Here is a 21995-nt window from a genome sequence, read left to right on the forward strand (position 1 = left end):
TCCCAGACTTTAATGGGAACATGATTTGGCCTAAGTGTCTGCTTTTATGTCAATTACAGTTTAAAAAAAAAAAATCAATGTATAACCTACAGAAATATACCTCACACACAAACATTTATAATAAATTGTGTCACAACATTCCTTCTATTTGCTAAATGACCTGCAAGTTAAATAATACCATTGTCATTAGGAAGTAAGATGCCATTAACCTATTAGTACATGCCTTCCCTGCAACACACAATCTTTGCTCGTTTTTAATACAATATTGAAATGGCTATGTATACCCACCTTTTGTTGTAGGTACTGCTCCTTTACTTTTTGGGTCTGTTTCTTCAGGCTGGCACTTTCTTGTTGCAGATTTTCCACCTATTAGAGAAAAATGCAGACATGTTGCCTTACTTGGATTATAAATTCTCTGGGCAGGAACTGTCTTTTTGTTATGTATATGCATAGTGCTTAGACAAACCAGGGCCCTGATCCTGACTGTAGCATCAGAAACTACCGTAATGCAAATAATAAATTGTTTTATACCTAAATAGTTGAGACAGATTCAGAATGTTAATCTTCCCGAAGCCACCATCAAGGATGCAGCATCTCCCATTATCTGGGCATGCATGTTTTAGGATACATCAGGCTCTATATAGTGTATCTAGATGACACCGATTCAAGTTTACATGCTCAAGTTAAATCAAAATAAATAGCAGGTGCTTCATAATTTATAGAGCTACAAAAATGTTTTCATACTGCATGTACCAGCAGAGGTACTTTGGACTTCTGTGACCAATACTCTAGAATCCTCCTCCCTACCTTCAATGTGAAATCTTTGCTGGGTCCCATAAGAACATAAGAACGGCCATACTGGGTCAGACCAAAGGTCCATCTAGCCCAGTATCCTGTCTTCTGAAAGTGCCCAGTGCCAGGTGCTTCAGAGGGAATGAACTGAACAGGTAATCATCAAGTGATCCATCCCCTGCTGCCCATTCCCAGCTTCTGGCAAACAGATGCTAGGGACACCATCCCTGTCCATGCTGGCTAATAGCCATTGATGGACCTATCCTCCATGAACTTATCTAGTTCTTTGCTGAACATGTCCCAGTGCAAGCCTCCACTAGAAAAGTAGATGCTCTACCTTGCTCTCAAGTTTGGGATGCTCTACACAAACTGTAGGTCCAAACTTACTTATGAGAATCGAGTTTTGTTTAGTTGAAGTTCCGTTGTGGGTTAGAACACACACAACAGTACCTTAGTAGACAGCAAACCTATCTGGTAAACTGGTACATGAAAAAAACAAGTCTGGGAACCACTTTCAGCATATACTAATGGACAAATATGAGATCTGGTATGCTTTAAGTTAGGAAACAGCTATTAATTCTTCCAAAAGGAGTGCCCACAGAGAATCTAACCTTACTGTATGCATAAGAACATTTTCTTTGCTGAGATTGCCTCATGAACACAGTGCACTAAAAATACTATTTCCAAAAAGTGTACTTTATACAAAAAGTTATAATATAAATCTATTCATTTTGAAAATTGATATCAGACATGAATCTGTGTTTCTTGGCAAAGAACAAATATTGTTTATTAAATCCTGAAGATGCAAGAATAACTCAGTTGCACATCACAAACTTTATGAATCCAGAAGCACAGACACAGATATAAAATAATAATAGGAACATTCCACTGATATAAACAGAATAAATGAGCAATATTCACTATTGGGGAACAGTCATAAAACAGCTAGATTTATTTTCATTCTCTAGATCTTAAAGTTTATGTGCACGTGATACTAAACACCATTGGTCTGCAATGCTCCAGTCATATATTTGGCTCTATCACAAGCCTGTGTCAACACTTACATCTGTTACTTGCAAAAGAATAATTTTAGAAATTCGTTACCTGGCTTGACTTTATAGCTATTTCTTGTCTCAATTGCGCCAAGATTTCTGATGCCGCCTCAGTACTTTCACCTAAGCATTTTGCTCCTTCGTCGAGTTCTTCTTTGCTCGCTTTTGCTGCCTGCAGAGCTACCTCTAGGACAATCTTTTCATTCTGCAAATATTGGATCGTGTCATCCTTGGAAATAATATCACCTTGGAATTCCTCTAACCTGGCCACCAGCTCATCATATTGAGTCTGTAGGTCATTTAGGGACTGTTCTTTGGTGTGCAATGTTTCTTGGGTTATGGTGAGCTGCTTCATGAGCGCTAGATGCTCCTGCTGTAAAGATTCAAGATGCAGATCTCGCTGATGCAGAGTCAATTTCACCTGAAGAAAAAAATAGTTTTTAAAAGATTTAATCCATCTCAGATGAATTTTAAACTACAAAATCCACTTTTATTTAGGAATGTACTTTTAAAAAAAAATTAAAATAACCTAGTATCTCTGAGGGACTAATAGAAAATAACTGTAAAGAAAGCAGAAGGCAATCTTATGTTTCATTGATTCTCTCTATTCACAGTGTTGATTATATTGAGGCCATTCTGTGCAACTACAGAGCATACATTGATCAGGCTGACAATCCTAGAAGACTACATGTTTTACTTTATGACCTTTTTAATTTTTATTTTAAATTAAGTGTTCAGTGTGCATATAAACACGTTAGCTTCTGCTTAAAATACCATTACCCTTAGACATCCTTTTTGGTCATAACATTGAGCTCTATCACGCACCAGACCCTCATTCCATTCCCCTGCACATCATCATCAAATGAAATCCTTTACGAAACACTGGTGTAAAGTGATGCTGCACTCAGGAAAATGACTATCTAAAAGGACAACTTCTAACAACAGAGATGCACTCCCTGTGTGTATGCAGAACCATTATCTGCAGAATTCACTAGAACATCTAACTTTTACTATTATTTAATTCTTTTGGCACTGCAGAACTACAATCACCGAGAGACGAAGCTCAATTCTATTCTAGTTCACACATCAAAAGAATAGCTAACTCTGCTCCGAATTGCCAAATCTTTATTATTGTTAAGGATGCACAAGAAAGAAATATAATGGTTTAACTTTCTGATCCCAGGTAGAATTTGAAGGACTGGTGGGTAGAAGTGGACTCTTTTTACAAGTAACTGAGCAAGTTTGAGCTGCAATTCAATGACACACACAACATGCTTATCTTTCCATGCCATTTTTAGAGTAATCTTTCAGCACTTTAAACATCGCTAACTGAAAATCCATGTATTAGTCTTTCAGCTTAAGTGTTCTCCAGGAAGTCCTTGGGACACTATCCAGTAATCAAGTCTACCTGTTCCAGTTCTTGTTCCAGTGCTGCTGCAGAATCAGCCATTTTCTGCAGTTCTTCTCGCTCATCCTCAAACTCCTCCAGCCTTCTCTGCAGATCCTCTTCCACCAAGGTTTTAGCCTCCTGGATCTGTACAAATGCAGCTTCTTGATCTAACATGTCAGCCTGCACAGAAAAAACAGGAAGTATTTACAAAGGAATTAGGAAAATGGTAAAAATATCAGATGAAATGGATTAAAAAAAAAAGTCAGAAAAAATATTGGAGAACAAAATAGTAAAACATTATTCAGTTCTTTGTATTACACTCCTGGCCCTCAGTGAAGTTATCCACTCAATATTTGAAGATTACTGGGCTTCTAGGACACACCCATTGAAATGACTAGTGTGCATCTTGCACATTCATAAGAGACTGAATTCTGGCTAAGTGCTTTTCATTTTTTAAAAATTGATAAGCTACTACAGAAGGGAAGACCAAACATTTCTGCAGTCCCAGCATAAAATTTTCAAAAGAACTTCAGTGATTTAAGTCCCATTGAATCTCAGTGAGATTCGGAGTTAGGTTCCGAAGTCATTTCTGAAAACAGGATTTAGGAGTGTAAATTACCTAGGAATTTTTGAAAATTTTATTAATCTTTTCTGCTAGAGGACAGGAAGGATAAGCCTGGGGCATGAGAGATTTTCACAGAGAGCCCTTTAAGGATATGACCAATTTCGGTTAAGTTCCCCACCCCTCTATTTAAAATAACAATAATTATTAATCTGCAATAACAAATACAAATCTTTGCCACCAGCCTTTGTTTTTGGATGAAATTCTTGACCTATTAACCAACACTAAAATGAGTAAGGTGTTTTAGATCAGCCACAATATTAACTGGGTTTCCCAATATTTAGTAATATCAGAGTGCAAGAATGAGGATTCAAGTCTCAGTAGAATTTATCTGCTGCAAATAATCCAGAGCCACATCCCTCGCATGTATATTGTTTACAACAGGGTGGCCAAAGTGTGGCTCATTAAGTTTTCCAACATATCTTATGGCTGGGCTAATCTCAACTGTAAAATTAGGGCCTCAGACTCCAGGTCCCAGTCTGTAATGCTCCATTTTACTTTAATCAAAGGGGGCTACATTTAAGCCTGTCAACAGGGTCTCTTTATGGTAGGTAAGTTTGTGACCTACAGAGGCTGACAGTTTCCTTTTTAACTAGCAAGATTCTTCATGTGGTTTTAAAATTTGGAGAAGCAACACTTGCCTTCTGGGGATGTAAATTTGAAAAGGCTCTTTGATCATGTAAGATATACACCAATTGAATGTACTCATAGTGAAGTCATTTCTACCAGTGTAAATACCTTCTTCCTGAATCTGAAAATATGGTGATCACTAAACTGGAATATAAAACTTGAACAACAGAACACAATTCAGACAGGCCACCTACAACCTTACCTCAATATTTTGCAGCTGTGTTGCAATACGTTCCTTTTCTTTGATGGATCTGTGCTGGGTCTCTGTTAGCTGATGGGACAATGACACGTTCTCTAGTTTGAGGTGCTCCAACATACCTGCTTGGGTCATTTGCCCAGCCTGCAGGAAGGAAAAGTCAATACAAATACTCAAAACGTGGGTGGACAATGAAAATGCTCCAGAGAAGAGGACTCAGTCTACCTGAGCCTTAGCTGTCACCTAATGGCTTTACAGAGCTACATCCATGAGAAAGTTTAATAAGCTTTTCAGAAAGTGCATTGGTTAAGTTTATGCCTCAGTGTTAGACAGGAAGTAACACCTAAGGATGACAGGTAAAAGGGACAGAGCTAATCATGCACCTTACATAAATACAGAAACGAGACTGGGCCCTCCTTAAAAGTCTGAAAAGAATTCATCCACTGGCTAAAGCTAATGTAAGAAAGAAAGCAGTGCGGGTGTGGAAAGTTCACACACTTACCTGTATATTGGCCATCTCACTCTGTAGTCTAACACGTGCCTCCTGAGCCACTGCCAATTGCTGCTGGTACCACTGCCGCACATTTTGCAGCGATGCGATCTCTGCTTGAGACGCTTTTAGCCTATTGGTCAACGTGGTCCGTTCTAACTGCACCTGCTGAAGCTGGTTCTGTAAGGAAGCCATTTGCTGTCGCAGACCGTGTACTAAAAAAGGCAAAAAAAAATTAAACTATGCTATTCCAATGTCCAATTTTTGATGGTTTTAAGTGTAGCAATGAACCTTAAACATATGTCCACAGTCATCTTTTTATTGGAAGTGTGCCTAAATAACAAAGAACATCCATTCCCACAAACCAGAAGAAATTTCAGGACCCACAGAATTAGGGTCATTAGGAGAAAACAGCTTTTGAGGTCACTTCTTTGCATGTTCGAAGTTCCTTAGAAGCATAAAGAAGGGCGGAAATAAGTAAAACATTTGGGAGTATGCACATGTCTGGGAAATGGAAAGGATACTTGATGCTAACCAAAATATATTTCTCTTTTTGAAAAAAAACTTGTTAATGAATTGTCAAACAGTTTTTAGACTGCAGACTCTGACTGTGCCTTCCTTTGCATCTGGTCAGTGCCTAGCACATTCTGGGAACTCCTGTAACGCAAAACAAGAAATAGTAATAATAAAATAAATAATCATGCAAATCTCTAAGGATCTGATATCAATGAGATACAAGTTAATAACTTCTCCCTATTCCCTCATTTTTAATGCCGAACGTGCCTAACTGGAAACCAGTTTCTTCCTGGTCTTAAAATGGAAATGCTATCTAGTAAGACCCTGTAGGCAGCATCATGATACACCACAAATTAATCACTTTCTTGTTTGCAAGGTAGTTACATCAGTAATTGATAGTGCACACAAGAAGTAAGATTTAATTAAATTGCTTGTGGAACAGAAAAAAAAGATACATTTTCAAGATTCAAGTTTACATTAGCTCACCTGTGTTATCCCTGCTGAGAACATTTTTTTGCATATCTTCAACTTTTCCCATGAGTCTTTGGTACTGTTCCTCTGCCAGTTGCAGGTCATTGTTTGAGGAAGCCAAGCTAGCATTCTTGGCTTCCAAGGTGTTCTGCAGGTCAGCCATAGCTCGTTCCAGATCCCAGCAAGATTGCTTTAAGGTAGCCACTTCTGAGCTCAACGAATCCTGCTTCTGTTGGCTGCTCTGACTGTGCTCCATCTGATCCTGAAGCCTCATGTTCAAAGCTGCAATTTGGGCTTGCAGCTCAGTCTTCTCTTTAAGTGCCTGAACAAGTCCAAACAATAAAAAATAATTTTAGGAGAAACTAATAAATAAATATAGTGCATTAGCAAGAGAGGTAGAGATATCAATATTCTGTCTAAAAGAGTCAGCCGCTCCAAATATATATTTTGCTCTGCTGGATAACATTTCTATGTAAAATAAGAAAAAAAAATCACGCTGTATTTAATAAATGTCTCAAATATGCAGGAAAAATGTAGACAAAAGTGCATACAATATAGACAGCATCCTTAAAAAAAAGACGGACACAGGTATTTGGTACTTAAGATAGCTTGCTAGACACTGACAGTCTCAGTCTTGTTTTAAATACCCATCTTATGCTTGCAAGTGATCATTCCTCTGCTCTGATGTCCCCTACTGTTTGACACTCACTTGTCCTTAACTTTTTTTTTTTTTTTTTTTAAACAGAAATGGAATGAGAAAGAAGTCTGAAACTGCCACCCACTTTAAGGGTAAATATTTAATATATGTTGAGCCCCCACTGGCTCAACGTTTACTTCTACTTCTTTACACTCCTTTTTCTCTATTCTCTCTTTTGTGGACCACTTCAGTATAGGGTTTTTTTTATTATTATTATTATTTCAGATTTTAAAAGCTTTATTTTAAACAAACAGCCTTTTTAGCTATCTTATGTAACATTTATGAAAACCACCTCTCTGCAAACACAATGTGGGATCTACTTTAAAATTTGAATTAGTGTATGACTGTAGTTGATTAAATACAGAAATTCAGATTAATTTTCTACCTGATTAGCTTCTAATGACAGTGCTTCGAGCTGTCCTTCAAGTCTCATCTTCTCTTTTAGGACCTGCAACATTTCATCATGAGTTCCTGTGACAGAGCTTTCCACAGACACACTGGAGACAGAAACCACAGGCATTTAAAGAGTTAGGATTTTTTATAAATCACCCATTTATAAAGAGGTGAAGCTGAAATTACAAGATGTTCAAACTCCACTAAATAACTCAGTTCTAAATGAGCTACAGTTTTGGGCAGTCTTTTTAGCTTTGTGAAAGACTCACCACAAAGAACGAAACAAATTTCACTTGCCATCTGACAGAAAAAACGCTGGATTGGGAGCTATCTGAATTCCCCAAAACTGGGCATATCATGGAACGGATGTTTGTTCTCCAGGAAAGAAAGTTAATGGGCTGACTTTATTATCCTCAGAAACTAAACATCCCTTTACCAAGAGATTTACAGAGATCTCAAGGGAAAAGTGACTTGTGATCAAGCACCTTTCACATGCACTAACCACACAAAACTATTTTAACATGAAAATAAATGGATAGCTAAAGCAAAACAAAAAACAAAAAAAAAAACGCTATTCAGCATGGAGTATACCCTATTCCCCTTCCCCAGTATAGTTTACTCAGCAAATCCATGAAATTCAGAGAAAATGGACAAGAACTTCTGCTTTCTCTCCTGTCAGGATTAGGCATAGATTGTGATTATCTAATGACAACTGATTTTGCTCTAAGAATTTTGAGGTTTGTAATTCTTCCAAAGACAAGACAAATAATTGTATTTTCTAAATTTGTACAAGTTGTTTTGGTAACTGCATCTTTAGACAACAATAGTATTGTGAGTTTGACTAGTTTTCTGCTTGCTAGTCTAACCTTGATCTCCTGTAAGGGACAGATATTAAGCCATAGTTAGGATGTCAGAGACACAAACTTCTGAGGATCTAACAGTTAAACCCTTTCTAAAGGTCTGAAGAGGATATGAGTATCTAGGGCAAGTATCCTGGCATCTTGCAAGTACAGAGGACTGAAAGCAAACAAATAAAAGAACCACACACTTCTCTGCACAGATCACTAGTCTATAAACAGACCAAAGAGAACACATTAGTGTTTCTTAAGACAGTATCATATATCATGTCATTTTTTAAAAAAATCAGTGCAGTACAATGAAATTCTGTGGCACGTAATACATAACTAGTCTGAGACCAAAGAGAGCTTTAGATGGAAAGAGGGGGGCTGCTAACAGGGCACTATGAAGCCACTATGAAGGCACTATTGTTTTAAAATTTGCTCCCACCAACCCCCACCTCCTGGCCAAAATAAGCCCAAATCTAACTACCTTCAGGGCATAGAGCAAAGCTCTAGGCACTCGAAAAGAGTAGAGGAAGGAATTGTTAGGGGGAAGACAATTTGAGTTTAAGTTGCCTAAAGGCTATGTCTACACTAGAGAACTTACAGCAGCACAGCTGAACTGCTGCAAGGTTCCCCGTGTACCCACTCTATGCTGCTGATGGAGCTGTCCACACCGGCATTTCTGTCAGTGTAACTTTTGTCAGTCAGGGGTGTTTTTTCACACCCCTGACTGACAAAAGTTTAACCCACAAAAGTGCTAGTGTAGACATAGCCGTAGTCACTGGTGGTGGGTAAACTTATACAGTATTACTGTATTTTTAAGTTACGTATGGGTGTACCAAAAGGGTCCCTTTCTACAAGTTTAAAAGAAAGTAAGAAACTTTTAAAAACCTGACTGGAATCATGACAGGAAGTTACAAATATTTGAAATATTACAGTTTAGGTAAATTTGTTCCCTAGGCCATTAAAAATGCATACCTTAAAAATTCTGCTCATTCACTGTTCAGCGTGTAATGCCTGAATAATCCCTCTCCTCGCCATGCACCTACACCCGTTCTGACAACTCTATCTGAATGATCACTATTGTGAAAAACCAAATTTCCCAATCTGGTTATATTTGGCTCTAATTGGCACTCCCACAAACTGTAACACTATTAGTCTCAGCCAAGTGGTCCTCAGAAAGGTGCAAAATTATTACCTCTCTATGAAAACAAAGAAATCCCTTCAATCAATCAGATACTGAAAACCAAACGGCCAGTGATTAGTGCACAGGATAGGTAAACACACCAGCACAAACTGGATATGAGTTTTGGAAAGCCATTTTTGATGTATAGGGCTGAGTGGATAATACAAGCAGTGGACACCACAATCAAATTCTACTATATTTTAAGAATCGTGATGACAAAGCATACACATGTCTACAGTGCCCTTGTTTTAATCACTTGATCAGGGACAGTTCCTATAAACTAAAAATATCTATAATAAAAATGTATTCAGCGCAGTGGTTTCTATTAGGACTCATTAGTTATCACACATCTGATCATACTGAACAGAACTTTAGTTATATCCCAAATGTTGTAGCTGGGAATTAAAGCATCAGGTTACATATGCCAAAGAAGTGCAATGTGTGTATTGTGCAACGTAATGTCTTACCTGCTAGAAATACTGTCTCTCCGACTCCGCACTTCCCCATTCACTTCCTGCTCCTGGGCATGATGCTCTGCTGCTGCAGCCTGCAATACTTCCCTGATGGAAGGAAATTGCCCCACTCCATCTGGAGGGATCTCCTGGCCATTTACTGTACATGAAATGCCCTGTTTGCCTTCTGCATTCAATAAAATGCTATACGTCCCCCTTCCTGACACACTGCTGTAGGTAGAGCTGTCACTCTCATTTCCATCCAGCCTTATTCCTAAATCACTTCCGTCAATCTCTGAAACACTGTCTCCTGCTATGGAGGAATTTTCCAGTCGGTCGTCTGTTTCAGAGCGGAGACAGATCTCAGATACTACAGAAGTCAGACCACTTCTATTCTCCTTTAGAGACCCACCAGATGCATCGGCAGTCACAAAATTCCTAGTAGCATTTCCAGGATCTGAATTTTCAGTTCTGTAATCAGCCAAGGACCGGATCTTACTTGACTTGGAAGATTTGGAGCTTCTTCTCTCTTTTGAAGGGGCTGGAAGTCCCAGGCTGCCCAGTTTTGGCCCCCTTGGGACACTGGTCCGCAAGAAGGAGTACTCTTTTGTCATAGCTACAGTGCTGGCCCTTGGCAAGATTTCTGGATTTAACATCAGCTCCGGATCTAGTGTACTAGAGGGCCGGTTTTTGGTTGTAGAGTAGCTGGACTAAAAGAAATCAGAAGCGAACAATAAATTCTAGAAGACTACACTTAAACTCGCATCAATTTTTTCTTATCATTGTATTTAGAAAGCTGTAAAAGGTTCATTTTTCTTTTATAACAGCACTTGGACTTATGTAGCATTTCATGAACAAGCTTCTCTTAATAGCTAGTTAACCCAGTCCTGGCTGACATTTGGATATGGAGGAGAGCTAACTGATTGAGTCTCAATCCAGACACAGTGAAGGTAATCTAGGTAAACTGTGAAAACTAATCAGAAGATATTGCAAAAGAGTACTTTAACAACTTTATAAAGGCTTCAGCCTCTAAATAATTATATTTAAAACTTTCCAAAATTTTTCAAGGTTTTTTTTTTTGTATTATGAGAAGACAAAGAAAAGAATATGGATTTTTCAGATACTTTTCAGAACATCTATGATTTAGATGTGGGCGGGCATTTAAAAACAATATTATGGAAAGTCAGTTAATGGGGATTAATTATATTTAGTATCTCCTAAAAAAGTGAAACTGCAAAGCTTTAAACTTTAAAATACTCTCTCTTTACAATAATATATATACACAATAATATATCAGATTTGCACATTCTACTTACAGCATGCAATTCTATGTTGACACTAGATAAATCAAATGCAATTATATTGATTACATAAATATACAATTAAATGCTCAAAAATACTAGATTAAAATGTCACATTATGAGATAAATGTATAAAAGCAAAGAGACTCAGTTTAGAAATAACCAAAAGTATTATGAGCACAAGGTCAATTTAGTATTACCCAAATATGAACTGTAGAATCCTTTACTCAGGACTTATCTCCAAAGGGTTTAATCTTCCCTGCGTACTCCTCTCCATCCATCTTCTTCCTTCTCCAATTCTCTGTCTCCTGGATTACCTCCTTCTCCCACCTGCTCCTCCCATTCCCCCCACACTATACCCCTACACTCTTTTTTGTAAATCAAGGAAATAAAACATGCCAATCATTCTCTTGATCTTGCTGCCCCCAGTCCTGCAAACACAACTATTTGTAACTTTATGCATGTTAGGAGTCTCATTTGAGTTTAATGGGACTATTTACATGGTAAATTATGTTCAGGTTTAGACTGCACCTGTCATCATGGAATCATGGCCTTTGCTTGGATATTGTGTACCTTTCCCCCAGGCTTCATCTATTTTTGTATTTGAGATTGTAAGCTCTTTGAGTAGGAGCCATGTCTTCCTGTCTGTTAGTACAGAGTAAAATTTACTAACAGTATCTAGCAGAACGGAGCCCTAGTCCTCAGTGTGGGCTATGGACTCTACTGCACTATAAACAAATAATAAAGTATGTATATATAGTGGTATGATGAAACGTGTACAGTTTTTGCAGATGGTGCCTAAATGGAAATCTCGCATTGTACACTTTTGAAGAGAGCAGTGGCAGTTTACTCAGATCTATGCTTTTCTTAACAAGGGATTGTAAAATTTGTTGTTTTTTTTAAACATTTCTACTAGTCCAACCATATATTATTGTTCTTCACACTAGATTTTCCAATTTATCATCAAAAAACCTAGAAGCAGCAATTTCTTTGTGAAATTCCTAGCAAGTGAGGGAAGACACTCAAAGTTGTGGACTACGGTAAATAGGATACCATAATATATAAAACAAATAATCATTCCAACCTCAGGAAAAATATATAGGACCAAATTCTTCCTCCAATTACTCTAGTGGTACCCTGCAGCCTTCATGGATTATCATGATGCAACTGAAGGCAAAATTTGGCACATACAGAAGAGAATTAGAAAAATACATTTTCCTGGCTAGACGTTATTGAATGCGTACAGCCAAGAAACAGACAGTTTAGGGCAGGTATGGCTTCATTTTCCTAGCTTTCCACCTACACAGAGATCACCTAGAAACAGAGGATCTGCTACAAGGTGCTTACTCTTTCTTGGTGCCTTTTTACTCTGTACTGTTTGAGCTGCTCTTCCAGACGCCTTCTTGCCTGAAGTCTGATTTGTTCCTCTTTCTCCAATGGGAGCGAAGACGCAGATGAACCTATGTACAAAAGTTACCTCTAAAGTCACTCAGAAAACTTCAAAAGGCAAACAACACAAAAAGGGTGGAAAATATCCCTACATCAACCCCTTCTCCCATCAGCAACATGTACACAACATTCATGCTTAAGCAGAGCATGCATCATTCTCAAGGACAGCCCTTTAGCATGCAGCTCAGGAATACTCCCCCATCTTCCAAAATGTCCTTGTGTAAGCATTGAGATTACAGTGCTCAATTAAATCATTTTATATTTACAAATGCCACAATTCTTTCAAGTGATCTGAGACAAAACCTTCCACAGTAAGAGCAAGAACACTTTTACCATCTAAATCCCACCTGCTTTAGAACTCGAATTCTGACAGAATGAAGGAAATAGGCAAAAATCTATTCAGTTTCTAGTCCCATCCCTCAGAGGCTAGCGTAAGGTTGTTCCCTACAGTACATCTTCTTGAATTTTGTCCAGTTTAGTATTAAATATGTGATGCAGCTCCTCTTACTTCCCTTGAGAGACTATTCTAGTCTAAGGGCTTGTCTACACTTACCGGGGGGATCATTGAGCGGCGGTCGATGCATCGGTGGTCGATTTAGCAGCTCTAGTGAAAACCCACTAAATCAACTGTTTCAGAGTAACAGCCGTGTTAGTCTGTATTCGCAAAAAGAAAAGGAGTACTTGTGGCACCTTAGAGACTAACCAATTTAACGAAATCTAACGAAAGCTCATGCTCAAATAAATTGGTTAGTCTCTAAGGTGCCACAAGTACTCCTTTTCTTAAATCAACTGTAGATCACTCTCCCATCGACTCCTGTACTCCACCAGATCAAGAACAGTAGGGGAAGTCGACAGGAGAGCATCTCCTGTCCATATCATGTAGCGTGGATCCTGCGGTAAGTAGAGCTAAGCTACGTCGATTTGAGTTACACTATTCACGTAACTCAAATTGTGTAGCTTAGATCGAATTTCCCTTGTAGTGTAGACAAGGCCTAAGACATCCCACTGTAAGAAACTTCTGCTATTATTTAACCTAAAATTGTCATTTTCTCAGTGTCATTCCATTACTCCCGAAGTGGGACAGACTAGGGCAATTTAGCTTCCTATCCACTATAATGTGCAGGTCAATAGAACAACCAAACTTGTTAAATGTTAAGGCACATGCTTTACTGGGAGCAGAGAGTGGTTTATTGCAAAAATGAATTTTAGTCCAAGCTTAAGTGATTCTGCAGACACGCTCAGAGAAAAAAAGCTTTAGGCAGCAAAAGAAGCAGGGGCTCTACAGTAAACAGATGCTTACACAATTCAGTTTCTTGCATGGGAAGACTTAGTTTGAGTGACTGCAAAGCTTCTTTTCTAAGAACTATTCCCTCAGCACTAGTTCCCTGAGACTTCCTTAGGTTGTCATGGAAACCAGCCACACCTGGAGAGTCTTGACCATGTGGACTGCTGGTTGATTCAAAAGACAAAGGGAGGTCAGGATAGAGTGCCTCTGGTCCATTCTGGTAAGTGTCCCGTTTGCTGTTTATCTCCAGACTTTCTCCTTCATTTGGCACTTTGTTGGCATTAATACTAGTTGCTGAAAAGAAAGTTACATTGCATTAATTCACACTGGCAGCTATAAGTCCTCCCATTCAACCCTGCACACACTTCCAAAACCAAATCCAACAAATTAATAGGATTGGTTTTTGGACTGTAAGAATGTCTACAAATTGCTATGATTTCTACTTCAAAGAGAAATTAGATGGAGGAAGTTTATTTCTCCATTCAGAACAAGCAGATATACTTTGCACTCCTATTATGCCCTACATCAGAGGATCTCAAAGGGCATCAAAAGCATTAACTAAGCCCCTTCCCAACAACCTTGTTAGTCAAGTATCATCCCAGTTCTCAGATGCATCATATGTATACAGCACAATAGACAACATGAACCAAAATAATGAAGCAAGAAAATACAAAACAGAAGTCACCCAATTAATTTTTATTAGATTTCATATATAACGCAAAAAGAACTAACCTAAATCTGGACCTCATCCCTGTTTGGCGGTGTCTATATGCATTTTACATGAGGAAAAAAATACATCCTCAATTCAAGCATAACACTTATATATAAAATATACAAATTTATATTTTAAAGACCTCCATCTTGCTTCTCTGCTTGATGGAGCAAAGATGTACATTTAAGACACGGTTGTGGCAGAACTTCATGATTAATTTTAAGACACATGTTTCTAGATCGCTCGAGAAAAAAAAATCTATCCAAAAGGAAGTTGAAATAGCCACCCGGCTGGTACAGTTTATTCAAAAACGTTTATGTGAACAAACAGAGCTGAAAAAAACTTGTGCTAAAATAGAATTGTTTCTGCTGCTTACTTCTGACACACACTCATCTTTTCAGAAAGGAGGGCTGTTATTGATAACGTACAGAAACTAAATATAAGCAAATAGATCACAATGATTAAAGAAAGTGGTTCTTTTTCCACTTGGATATGAAAGTTACTGCTTAGCTATGAAATACTTTTGGCATAAAACGGGATCATTTCAAGCACCAGATAAGGAAGAAGGGAAGTTATACAAAAATCAAGGAACAATAATAATACTCAGATGTGGTAACCTTTAAAGCACCTCTCTGAAGTTAAATAAGATACATTGGGGGGGCAGGGGGGATTCAAGTAGGGCAGTGCTTTTGTTTTGTTACATAAAAACTGGTCTTCTCATTTAGTATGGTCAAATTACACTTTAGAAGAGTTTTAAAATGAAAAGACAGTAAACAAATGAATATACTGATTCAAGATACAAAGATTAACTAAAAAAAATGAAGCACACACTATAATCCACTTGGAGTAAATTAGGATATAGTGAAACTCCGTTTATAGAGTATTGCCCATTTGTTTGAGATTTACTGCAGGGTGATACTTGTATTTCCAATTATAACGAACCACTGCTTACCAAGAAAATGTCTTGTTGTAAAGGGCTTCACTGCGTTTCATGTTAACTAAGGTCATGGGCCATGCAGTTTGTGGTAAGATGGAACCAAATTCCATGACAACATCCCTGGAATCTTTAGGGCCTAGTCTGTCCTAGAAAAGGTTTCCCAGTATAGTTATACTAGCAAGATACATACCTATAAAAGAGTGCTTTTTGCCAAAATAGCTGATAGCAGTTCCTCAAACAAATCAAATTGTACTTGCAAAAGCATTTTTTGCTGATATAATTATCTACATATTATTTTCCCCCAGTATAGAAACGTTATAACACCCCCCCCCAAAAAAAAACCCCACCACACCTGAACAAAAACGTCTAGTGCTGATCTGCCAACATTCTGATGCAACATACTTACATAAGAACAGCCATACTGGGTCAGACCAAAGGTCCATCTAGCTCAGTATCCTGTCTTCTGATAGTGACCAATGCCAGGTACCCCAGAGGGAATGAACAGAACAGGTAATCATCAAGTGATCCATCCACTGTCACCCATTCCCAGCTTCTGGCAAACAGGCTAGGGACACCATCCCTGCCTATCATGGCTAACAGCCATTGATGGACCTATCCTCCAGAAATTTATCTAGTTCTTTTTTGAACCCTTTTATAGTCTTGGCCTTCACAACATCATACTTGAAATTCTTCAGACATTTTCATTTAAATATAATCAATGGAGGTTTGCATTGAACTAAATATTAAAATAAACACCACAAAAACACTACAACAGCCCATGTTATTGGTTTTTATATTAAAAAAATTATACTGGTGCTGTTTCAGTTTTTGATATGTCTCAGATTTTTGTATTGGGAATGCATAACTGCATCAGAAGTTGTGAAGAGGAAAGATCCATTTTGAAAGCTATGTTGGGACATGGGAGGCAATTTGGCATGTTAGCTGACTATTTCTCCTGTGATGGTGAGTAGTGAAATAGCTATGTCACTTATAGGCTTCAGCCACAACGCCTCAGAAATGACTGGGCAGTTCAAATCTTTGAGCGACTGTTTCAGCCTGTCTTTCTCAATCTGCAGACAACGCTGCATCAATTTACATCTGTTTCATGATTTAAAGGTTATCCTCAACCATAAAAAAAAAAAGTGTTAAAAATACATTAAAAAAAAAAAGATTCTGGAGCATAATTCTCAGCATGGGAATGATTTTATGACAAATTCTATAGCCACAGAATACACAGGACACTATATGCTATTGCCAATGTTCTTTAGTGACAGTAATTTTGATATATGTCTGCAATTTGCTGAAAGCACCGGAAAGTATAATTAAATAGATTAAAAACAAGAGAAAAAGCATGCTACTTACAAGCTATGATTGTTAGGAAGATGCTTGACAGAGATAAGGACAGGAAACAGTTAAATTTTAACTTCATGCAAGATGAATGATTCATCTTATGATTATACCCTGGCAATCAGATACAAGGCTGTCTGACAAATGCAAATAAAGGCTCTGGGCTCCCCTTGTTGTAGCTGTATGACCAAAAAAACAAAAACAAAAAACAAAAACAACCAGAACTGTATAGGTGGAAACTGTAACATACATTAATTACTCAACCATTTCCAACCAACACTAAATCAGTTCCACATATGCATATTAGGTTCACTAATGGCTGTTAGCAAAGATGATCAGGAATGCAACCCCATGCTCTGGGTGTTCCTGGCCATTGATTGCCAGAAGCTGGCAGTGGACAACAGGAGATGGATCACTCGATGATTGCCTGTTCTGTTCATTCCCTCTGAAGGCCCAGGCACTGGCCATTGTCAGAAGACGGGATACTAGGCTATATGGACCATTGGTCTGACCCAGTATGGCCGTTCTTATGTTCAACAATAAATCTTTATGCTAAGGAGGCCTATTTAGGTAAGCACATTATTAAACTTCTTGTGAACAAGTGCAAAATTTTCTACTTCATTATTTCGTAAAATGGAACAGTTTGTGGATTATGCTAAAACTGGAAAAAAGCACTCTTTTTCTAGAATAAGAGAGTATTCACACATGGAGTTATGCCAGAATAGCTATTCCATAATAACTCCAGGTGTAGACAAGCCCTTAAGGATCCTACCACTTTTAATGTCAGCAGAAGAGAAATATAACACAGATTGAGCAGTCCCTATCATAATTAATTGGTTTTAATTAATGGCTTTAAAAACAAAATTTAGAAGCAGTTTTTAAATTAAAAAGTTGGAATTCTTCTGAATTTCTAAGACAGATGGGTTGTAGTAGTCACAAGACATTCTGTAGTATTATACAGCAAAATACACTACTGATTCCAACAAAATAATGGTCAATGTCTTGTATGACAAAATCATGAGTGAAAGAGAGACCTTATAATCAGAAAGAGATTCAATTCTTATGAAACAACTTACTGTTAATTTCAGCTCCTTCGGTTGGCATATCTGATTTGGCCTTATAATTCAGCCGTTCTTCTGAACTGTGAGAAGCCCCATTGCTAGCTCTGTTCTCCAACAGGGCATCTTGCTGAACAGATGACGAGTCCATGGTAAGAATGACCCAGATCCAGGGAAATTAATTCTTCTGAATAATTTGCCTCCAAGTGAACTACCAAGTCCGGATTGTCTCCATCAGCAGCAGCGCTATTCGAGATGTCATACAGGAGCACAATAGTGGGCTTTTCTTTCGTTGGTTTACAGTAGGCAGCTCAGAAATTCCAGGAGGTCATAAAATATCCTGGAGTAAAAAAAGCAGTTACCAAGATGCTACATTCACTGGAAACAAATACATTTATTTAAAAAACATATTCACAACTTTGAAGATACCAGATAGACAGTAAGTAGCACTTACAAATTGCTCTTCACCCACTCAATCCATTTACTTCAATGTACAGATCAGGTATGAAATGATAGTGCAGACAATAATCCACTGTCCTGGACAATGAATACATTATTTACTAACATATTTCTCAACTTTTACAGTACAAAGACCTGTGCAAGCCTACAGAAATTGGTTCTGCACCCAGACAATTGATTTAAGATCATTATACAAAAGTCCTTTTTAATGTAAATATATATTTTAAACCTGGTATCAGCTCCAATAAACTAGAAGTATGTAATCAGTGGTCACTCATTCCTGACCATATTTCCCTAAAGGAAAACGGGTCATCGCATTGGGGCTCTCTCAAACCTGCACCCCGCCCCCATCCAATGCAGGGCTGGCCCAGGCCCCCCCACCCAGGGCTGACTGCTTGCTCAAGCCCCATGAACTTTCCTCTGCACACACCCTTTGGTGGTCGTGCACCATTTTTTGGCAAAACTGGGCATGATGATCAGTTGGCAAGAGCAAACCTGCCCAGTTTTGCCAAAAAAGTCAGGATGTCCAGGACAAGGCTTAAAAAGGGAACCATCCCAGCCAAAATGGGACATATGGTCACCCTACTCATTAATAATCTGGACTCCTGTGCTGTATTTTTCATTTTGGGGAGTTATTCCAGTTGAAGTCTGTTATTTTACCTGTATGAATGCAAATAGTGGCTTGAATTTAACTTTTTATTTAAATCATGACACTATTGTTTATTCAGTTGTGGCTCAGGTTCCTGCACAGCAAACAACACATATAACTTTGCAGGAACATGACCTACTAATTACAGCTTGTGTTGACAGTCAAAATGAAAGTTAGCTGCCAGTCAAGGCTGGCCTTCTCTTAGGGCAAGGCTACAGAGGATTTCCTAACAAAAAACACTGCATTCTGCCAATGATATGTCAAACAGCCAAATGTTTAAATATGGGTCAAGACATAAACTGATAATTTGTTAAATTATAAAGATAATATTGCATTCATTTAAATTACCAATAGGCTAATTAAATATAAAGTGTAGAAGATTACAAAAAACAAGACACTAAAAAGCATTTGACTAAAGAGCAAAATTTTAGCTAACAGTGTAAAAACTGTTAAAAGTGTAAATTACACTTCCACACACAATCAAATAATTTGAGCAATTTAGCCTTCTATTCCCTCTCCATCTCCAGAGAGTACATCTGAGGTGCCACACCACTTGATCTCTTGGTGATAAGAGCAATGGTGTAAAGGGAAAAATATAACCACATTTAAGACCAGATCCTGCAGTCAAGAAGGTAAAACTCTCACTGAAATCAATAGAAATTTAACATGCACAGGACTGGACTTAGTGTTATCCCAATACCAAAGAGCCTTGTCTATATCACATGGATAACAAAGAGGCAATGACCCTAGAGAGCCAGCAGCTAATCCACGCCTATTTTCACAACAGGTGTCTGGACTGGGGTAGGCATTTTAGGATGGAATTTCCCTCCACAAAAGAGAAATATGCATACATTACAAATAACCGCTGACTTTTTAAAGTTACATATAACTCTAACTTAAACTTGAGTAATAGCTGCTACCAGTGCTGACATCACAACAGATACTGTACATAGAACAAGTCATAAGGGGATCCTGACTGTAGCAATAGGGTAAAGAGAGTTTACGATCACCATAGTTACACCTTACACAATCCAGTCTGACTACTTTAGATGATTTGTCACACATTCCTAGCAATAACAAATACCCGTGTCTGCCCTCTACCTAAACATTCACGTTGCACAGAGAGACTTCTAAAACGTAGCAAAATATAACAACAAAGTTTGTACAAAGGGCTGTGTCTATACAGTCCTAAGGCTCTTCCTTGTTCCTAATCATATAAAGTCATCACATTTTGACTTCTAATTGCTATTAAAGTCCATTATAAATTATCTCTTTATAACATACCCATCACAGGCTCCCATCATACACCTTACACAGAAAGGAGCAGTGTTGGAGGGGAGTGTATAGCCAGCACTAAGAGCGCAGGCGTTCACTAAACCCAAAACCCCAAAAGAACCCATTTTAGTAAAAGCACAACACAGCCGGACACCCTGAGAAACTTAAAACTTATGCCTATGGTTATCGGAGGCAGAGAAAAACAAGCGTCAAGAAGCATAAGCTAGGGACACCTAGGATGACAGAAGTCTTCTATCTGACTCCGAGACAGGAGGCTGGAGGTTAGGAAAAAAGAGATGGCACAATACTATTCCGCACTGACATCGCACCTTGCATCCACCACAACCCCAAAGAAACTAGAGACGCTCAGCACCACCGAGCCACCCACCGCTTGGCCTTGGCGCCGGTGCGGGGAAGAAGGTTTAACCTCCACACAGGGCAGGCAGGAAGGTGTCCACGAGGACTGACACGCCCCGCACCAACGGCACGGGGTTTAATTCGCCTACCTGGGACACACAACGCGCTGGCCTGAAGCCCCCAAGGACGCTGAGCGAGATCCCGGCCTGCCCAGCCCACAAACCCCCCCACCCAGCCCAGCCCAAGCCAGAGCTCAGACCACCACCCCCCGCCCCGTCCAGGCCACAGCCCAGACCCGGCCCGTCCAGCCCAGAGCCCCAGCCCAAGCCAGACTCCCCGGCGCCGGCCCACCCAGGACCCCCGGCCCTTCCGCCAGCTCTTGCCCCCCAGCCCTTCCCTGTGGGGACTCGGGGCCCAGCGCTCCGCCCCCGCCCACGGGACCCCCAGCAGGCCCCGTCCCCTCCCCACAGACCTGACAGCTCCCGACGGGCTCCGTCCTCCAGCTGCCAGCCCGAGACGTGGCGCCGCCGCCGCCTCAGCCGGGGGAGGGGGAGCGGTGCAGCGCGTTTCTCCTCCCCCGCCGGGAGGGCAGGCCGCGGGGGCCCGGAGTGGCGCCGATCCCCGCCGGGTCTGTCTCCCTCGCACACCCCGACCCTGCTTCCCCCGACTGGGGGCGTCCGCGGCTCGGGCAGCGGGGGGCAGCGGGGCCGGGCGGAACGGCTGAGGGGGCCGCTGTTTCCCAGCTGCGGGGACGGGCTTTGCCGGCGACCTTCCGGGATCGGAAGTGGGAGGGCGGCCCCCGCCTTGTTGTTTGCCTTGGTGCCGCTGGCAGCGGGCTGGTTTAGTGTTACCCCCGCCCTCCCTGCCTGTGTCACGGCATATCCCGGTGGAGGGCCTCGCGCTGTGACAGCTCCGTCTTTTCCCGCCTGCTCCTCCCGTGCAGCGTTATCATGGGGCCGTAGGCTCTCTGTGGTTAATGGTGACACGAGTGTATTCTCTCATGCCAGGAATCAGGGCTTCCCCCGAGTCATGTGAGTGGAAACCCACTTGCACAGGACGTGTAAAACGAGGGGGGTGGACTTGCTCCCTCCATCAGTGGTCACAGTAGTGGAAATCCTCTGGATTAGAATTCATACACGCCGAGCAGTCAGATCCCTGCATCCCATGAAGTGAGCTGGAGCTCAGGAAAGCTTATGCTCAAATAAATTTGTTAGTCTCTAAGGTGCCACAAGTCCTCCTTATCCCTGCCTTTGTAAGTGTGTGTGTAATAGCACAGCCTCCTCTGCAAATGCCTAAGGGTGGCAACTAATTTACATGAATTTGGGCAACCTCCTAGGGCACACATCAGCTTTCACTCTGCCTGCCAATCAGTCGCCCCTCGACAAGGTAGATTTGGGCTCTAGCCCTCATTGCAGTCATTTTCTTTGTTTATGTAGG

The 21995-nt window shown here is 39.9% G+C and overlaps 1 protein-coding gene across 3 annotated transcripts in view; it reads right to left on the reverse strand.

Moving 5' to 3' along the window:
* GOLGA3 (golgin A3) overlaps window positions 1–21194 on the reverse strand; it is a 38330-nt gene extending 17136 nt beyond the window's left edge. The window contains exons 1-12 of one of the 3 annotated variants that reach the window (XM_084648881.1): window positions 21031–21194; window positions 17837–18158; window positions 13903–14058; window positions 12378–12490; window positions 9745–10439; window positions 7242–7353; window positions 6175–6481; window positions 5185–5387; window positions 4689–4826; window positions 3253–3414; window positions 1897–2265; window positions 289–366 (exon numbers count right to left, since the gene is read on the reverse strand). In XM_084648881.1, the coding sequence (XP_084505007.1) occupies window positions 289–366; window positions 1897–2265; window positions 3253–3414; window positions 4689–4826; window positions 5185–5387; window positions 6175–6481; window positions 7242–7353; window positions 9745–10439; window positions 12378–12490; window positions 13903–14058; window positions 17837–17969 (2466 nt within the window). In that variant the 5' untranslated portion in view covers window positions 17970–18158; window positions 21031–21194. Of the gene's footprint in view, window positions 1–288; window positions 367–1896; window positions 2266–3252; window positions 3415–4688; window positions 4827–5184; window positions 5388–6174; window positions 6482–7241; window positions 7354–9744; window positions 10440–12377; window positions 12491–13779; window positions 14059–15819; window positions 15877–16775; window positions 16829–17836; window positions 18159–21030 lie in introns of those variants that run through there. The other 2 variants (XM_084648879.1, XM_084648880.1) reach the window with 2 other exon arrangements.
* Between the last annotated feature and the right edge of the window lie 801 nt (window positions 21195–21995).

The sequence above is a fragment of the Lepidochelys olivacea genome (genome assembly GCF_965140295.1).
Source record: "Lepidochelys olivacea isolate rLepOli2 genome assembly, chromosome: 15".
Classification (NCBI taxonomy): Eukaryota; Metazoa; Chordata; order Testudines; family Cheloniidae; genus Lepidochelys; species Lepidochelys olivacea.